Here is a 6,206-nt window from a genome sequence, read left to right as displayed (position 1 = left end):
TCCCAGTCTATTTCTTGACTATGGACATTATATTCAAGATGGCCTCCATTTATCTCAAGGTGAGGAGGCATTGTCTCAGGCATCAGGTCTTTCAGGATATTGGTTTCAGAGCTAATTCAGGGGAATTGCAAGTTTTCAGTGCTTCAAAGGGGATGTGATCCAGGAAAAGGTGTGGTCACTGTTCTCCTGGCCAACACTCTGGTCATTACTGGAGAAGGGCCCATTCTCCCCTGCAGCTGCAAGTGCTATAGCTCCTGTTGGATCTAGAACTGTGACCAGGGATCCAACCATGCTGTAGCAGAAAGTGCTAATGCTCCTTTCTGCCTTGTAACTATAACCAGGGACCCAATGAGAAGAGCAGCTTTCCCTCATGGGAACTGCAACTCAAAATTATGTATAAGCAATGCATTTACCCATCAGCACCAGGTCTTGCACCTAATCCCAGCAAATGGTCCCATGTAAACCCTTTCTAACTAGTTGTCTAATCCCTTTACTGTCTCTGGGCTGAGAACTCCCAAAGCTACTACTGTTGCACTCATGGCTGCCTCCAAGGCCGATGCCTGGTGCTGCTATGGGCCCCCTTCCCAGTGTCACAATCTTCTCCTGCCATGTCTGACTCTGCAAAAATGTATCACAATGACCTTTGGCTCATTTTGATAATCCAAAGTACAATTTGAGATGTTATTTTCAAGTTGTTGGGATGCTAATCATGAGAGAGGTAGGCTGGGTTGCTACCTCTACTTTGCCTTCTTGGCTCTGCCTCCTTATCTCTTTCTATTCTGTTTCATATCCATTACACTATAATCAAACTCAACTGTTCCTCATAGCAAGATCATCAACCTGGATCTGGAAGGGCCCTCTGAGGTTACCTAGCACAGCCTCCTCATTGTACAAAGGAGGAAACAAGGTTACACAGAAAGGAAAGAAGGAAGAAGAAAAAGAAGGGAGAGAGGGAGGAGGAGAAAAAGGGAGGGTTGGAATAAGGGAAAAATACAGGTATGTTTTAATTTTAACTCTGAGCCCCTTTGTTCTATATCTGGAGGTAATTGACATTTTTCATTATATAAGCCCTTTGGAATTAGGATTGGTCGTTGTATTGATCATAATTACTGTCTCTGCAAGTGCATAAATTGATTATCTTTACAATATTGCTGTTATTGTACAAATTCTTCTCCTGGAACTGCTCATTTCACTTTGTATCCATTCATACAATTCTTCCTGAGTTTTCATGAAAACATGCCTTTCATCATTTCTTAAAGCACAATAGTATCCCGTCCCTTTTATATATCATTTATTCAGCCTTTACTCAACTGATTGACAGTCCTTCAGTTTTAAATTTTGCCACTGCTAAAAAAGCTGCTATATTTTAGTACATACAGGTCCTTTAGTTCTTTTGTCACTCTTTTTGTAGTACAGACCTAATAGTAGTCTTGCTGGATCAAAAAATTAGGCACAGTTGAACACCTTTTGAGAATAGTTCCAAACGGCTTTCCAGAATGGCTAGACTGGCTCATAATTTTGCTAGTCATGAATTAGTACTTGTTTCCCATAATGCCTCCATTATTTGTCATGTTCTTTTTTTTTCATCTTAGTCAAACTGATAGGTGGGAGGTGGTGGTACCTGAGTTGTTTTAATTTCTGTTTCTCTATGTATTAGTGATTCAGAAATTTTTTTTCATATGTGTGTTGATTGTTTGAATTTTTTCCTCTAAAATGAACCCAGTTTTATCTTTTGACAATTTATCAATTGAAAAATGCCTTTTGTTTCTTTGAAATTTGACGCAGTTTCCTATATATTTTAAAAATGAGACCTTTATCAGAAAAAATTACTACAGTGATTTTCCCCTCATTTCAAGCTTTCTTTCTAATTTAAATGTATTGGTTTACTTAGGCAAAAACTTTTTAACTTTCACAGCCCAAGATAACTTAGAAGGTAAGGTGTGTCTTATTTGGGTGAAAGGTGCACAGGTGGTGACCAGGCAAGCCAGCAGGAGGTTCTTAACCACAGTGCACATTACCAAGTGAGGCCCCAGAGTTCTTGCTCAGTAAAATGGTGGCACAGAAGGCCAGTTGTGAGGCCTCCAGCTCAAGCACAGCAGGCAAAATGCTAGGAATCCCATGCAAGGCAAAAAAGGCATGACTAGGCTGGACAACCCTAGCACAGTTGGCAAGCTGCTAGCCCCAGAAGCACTGGTACAGCTTGATAGCCAGTGACCAGCCCCCTAGAACCCAGTGAAAGAATCTTAGAACAGTGCCCCCTCTACCTGTTGAGCAGTGCTCAACTTTTAAAACTGATCAAGAAAAAACATAACAAAATAAAAAAGAGCCCTGACCATAGAAAGCTACTATGGTGACAGGAAAGATCAAAACACCAACTCAGAAAAAGACAAAAAGGTCAAAATTCTTACATGTGAAGCCTCAAAGGGGGATATGAATTGGTCTCAAGACCAAAAAGTACTCTTGGAAGAGCTCAAAAAGGATTTTAAAAATCAACTAAGAGAAATAGAAGAAAATTTGAGGAAAGAAATGAGAGTTATACAGGAGAATTATGGGGAAAAAGAGTCAACAGTTTGGAAAAGGAAGCACAAAAATTGACTGAAGAAAATAACTTCTTAAAAAAATAAAATTGGCCAAATTGGGGAGGGGGGAAATCCACTGGAGGAAAAAAAACACTTTAGAAGGAGAATAGGACAAATTGGAAAAGAGTAACAAGAGCTAACTGAAGAAAACAATTCCCTAAAAATTAGATTTGGGCAAGTGGAAGCTAATGATGATGAAAAATTAAGAATAAGTGAAACAAAACCAAAAGAATGAAAAAGAAAAAAGAAAATGAAAAATGCTTCATTTGAAAAACATCTGAGTGTAAAATATGTCCAGGAGAAATAATTTAAGAATTATTGGACTACCTAAAATCCATGATCCATAAAAGAGCCTGGATAGCATCTTTCAAGAAATTATCAAGGAAAACTGCTCTGATATTCTAGAACCAGAGGGTAAAATAGTCATTGAAAGAATCCACTGATCACCTCCTAAAAGAAATATCAAAATGAAACTACAAGGAATATTGTAGTGAGAAGCACCAGGAGAACATTGTACACAGTAAGATTATGTGATGATCAACTCTAGTTGACTTACCTCTTCTCAACAATACAATGATCCAAGACAATTCCAAAAGCCTCATTATGGAAAGTGCTATGGAGTCTGAGAGCAGATCAAAACATACTATTTTCACCATTTTTTTGGGGGTTTTTTTTTGTGGCTTTTCCCTTTTGTTCTGCTTGCATGATTCAACATGTTTATTCTATATCAGATTGCTTGCCATCTTGGGAAGCGGGGATAGGATGGAGGCAGGGAGAAAAGAAAATTGAAACTCAAAATCTTACAAAGAAATTAATGTGGAAATTTCACATATTCTAACTTTTCTTGAACAAATGTATCAGACAAATTCATCTTAAAAAATTCAGTAGAAATGAAAAATTAGCCTAACAAAGGTCTCTGGTGACTTAGAATTTCAAAACTTGCTAAAACATATTCTTTTCAAAATAGGCTAGGCATTTTTTGCCACAACAGAGAAAAATAACTAAGGTGAGTATTAAGTCAAATTAACAAAGAGAAAGTGAAAGACCTAATAGGAAAAGGTAAAATCATGCAGTGCACTTTATTGAGTCCATTAAGTAAAGAACTATTTCTGTAACAATAGCTCCTTGGAAAATTTTTGCATAATTATGAAGTTAAAATTACTCTACATGTCATTATTAAAATATGTAGTTCATTTTGATCACATGTATCAATTCCTGTATGATCTTAACATAAAAATGGAAGATACTTTCTTAAAGCTTTTAGGAAAAACTTATTTTTAATAAGTAAATGTATATGTATGTATGCAAGTATGTAACTGTGTGTATATATACATATATGTAATAGTAGTCAAGAAACAAAAAAAAGGAAAAAATAACGTTAAAAAAATAAATAATATATCTTCCAGTCCTGGGGGGGAGAAGAACACATAGTAACATGATAATCTGTGTACTCCTTATTATGAGATTGGTTTATAGCTCTTTCCTTTTTCTTCTTATTCCACTTATTCCACAACAGGACTACACGAAGATGGTTGGCCTATGTTTTGAACTGATTCAGCCCTTCAATAACAAGATCTGCAGAACTCAATGAAGGAAAATTTGGGGTCAGAATGGCAGGATGTCAATTTTTACCTTCATTAAAGACTACTACTTTGAGTAGTTGTAAATAGAAAAATTCCAAATCCATAAAATCCTCAATCGTCCTAATCAAACTCAGCTCTACCACCGGCTCACTGACTTAGAGGAAAAAATGAATAAGGATATGAGCATGAAAAAAGCTGTGTGACTTTCCAAAAAAGAGTAATATCCATCCACATATGCATAGGAATGAGGGAGAAGTAGTATTTTGAGCCTTTCCTATGAATGGAATCTCAAAGTATTATAGTCAAACGGCTTCCCTGTATTCTCTCAATTTTGTTCTACCTAAAGCATTCTTTTTAAGATGAATAGAATGCCTCCAAAAATCCTCTGCCTTGGGATTATGTTTCTTTCTGTGACCACAGTAGGGACTATAGCAAACTGCTTCCTCTTTACCTCTTATATGTTAAATGTCATTACTGGTCACAAGATAAGTTCTTTAACCCTTCTTTTCACTCAGCTGACCTTGGTGAACTCCATTGCACTTGTTAGCAAGGGAGTCCCACAAACAATGCATGGTTTAGGGTGGAACAATTTTCTGGATGATGTTGGGTGTAAAGTTGTATTTTATTTTCGCAGAGTGAGTGAAGGGCTTTCAATTTCCCTGACTTGCCTCCTGTGTACATTCCAGGCCATCACCCTCAGCCCCAGCAATTCCAGGTGGGCAGAACTCAAAGTTAGACTCACACAACACATCACCCTGTCCTATCTCTTTTGTTGGATCCTCAATCTGCTGGTAGAAATTCCTATTCCACTAAGTACAAGAGGCCCAAGGAGCAGCAGCAACTTTACAAAGGCATTTGATAATTTATTTTGTACTTCAGAATATATTATGAAATTTTATTTGATAATGACCACTTTCAGAAATATGCTTTGTCTGGGGCTCATGATCTTGGCCAGTGGCTACATGGTGCTTCTCCTACACGAACACCACCAGCATGTCCAGAAAATTCGAAGCACCAAACTCTCACCCAGAAAGCACCCTGAGATCAGAGCCACCCAAACCATCCTTTTACTCATGAGTGCATTTGTCATCTTTTATTCATTAACCTCCACTTTCACTCTTTTTCTCAGTTATTTTCATCAAAATTCTCCCTGGATATTGTCTACTTCTATCTTCCTGTCACTATGTTATCCAACCATCAGTGCTTTTCTGCTCATCCCCACACTCCACAGGCCTACCTGTAATTTCTAGGCCAAGTAACATCCCTTTTGTCAAACTGGGCTCAACAGTGACCATGGAGTCATAAACTGAATGTTTTTTCCTCCTACCATGCCTTTACCTGCTTCCTAAATGTTCTTGAAACAGAGGAGATGCAAAGAGACTTCTCGACTGGAAGAATGAAATAGCAGAAGAATCCCATGACATCAGAGTCACAGCAGACCTCCTAGAGCCCATAGCACAACTCATATGCAAAGAAGAATGCCTTCAGACAATAAACAGAAGAATAGTAATCCTTTATCCACAAGATACTCCCTTCAAATATTTGAGCATAGCTGTCATGTTTCCACTTCATCTTCTCTTCTCCAGCCTTAATATCTCCATTTTCTTCAAGTGATTCTAATGTGGTCAGGAAAACATTTACTATTCTGGCTGCCTTCTTCCTGATGTTCTCTAGTTTTTCTAGAACCTAACACAGTACTCCATAAGTGTTTTGATAAATACAGATATTAATAACCTTATCACACCTACCTCATCCTTATTACTATGCTTCTCATACTGCAGTCTAAGAGTGAATTATCTTTGCTGGCTACCACATCAGGTATTTCTGCAGAGTCTCTAGAGTAGCAAGCTAGGAAAAGGGACATGATGGAGACTGCATGTACCTCTCATTTCTTCCCAGAGTCTTTTCCATTGGCAGCCTGAAGTGTGGTTGGCCTATTCCATCTTCTCTCTCAAAGCTAGAATCCAACTCAGTGCTATGTTTGAAGACTCACACTTTGAGAATTCCAATGGGAGACTCCCATTTGAAGAGTCCCCAGAGTACA

The 6,206-nt window shown here is 38.0% G+C and overlaps 1 protein-coding gene across 1 annotated transcript; it reads left to right on the top strand.

Annotated features, from left to right (window-relative positions):
* Positions 1-4,530: 4,530 nt before the first annotated feature.
* On the top strand, positions 4,531-5,412 carry LOC114035229 (vomeronasal type-1 receptor 3-like). Its single transcript, XM_027851301.1, has one exon. It carries the CDS (start codon positions 4,531-4,533, stop codon positions 5,410-5,412), a length of 882 nt encoding a protein of 293 aa, XP_027707102.1.
* Positions 5,413-6,206: the final 794 nt, after the last annotated feature.

This window comes from Vombatus ursinus, unplaced genomic scaffold (assembly GCF_900497805.2).
Source record: "Vombatus ursinus unplaced genomic scaffold, bare-nosed wombat genome assembly UNPS02009173.1, whole genome shotgun sequence".
Classification (NCBI taxonomy): domain Eukaryota; kingdom Metazoa; phylum Chordata; class Mammalia; order Diprotodontia; family Vombatidae; genus Vombatus; species Vombatus ursinus.
The sequence above is the reverse complement of the archived record's forward strand: the minus strand, read 5'-3'. Positions and strand labels throughout refer to the sequence as shown.

Bases quoted from the DNA above. Each gene is read 5' to 3' on its own strand.
- LOC114035229 (XM_027851301.1), top strand. From the start codon at position 4,531: ATGCCTCCAAAAATCCTCTGCCTTGGGATTATGTTTCTTTCTGTGACC.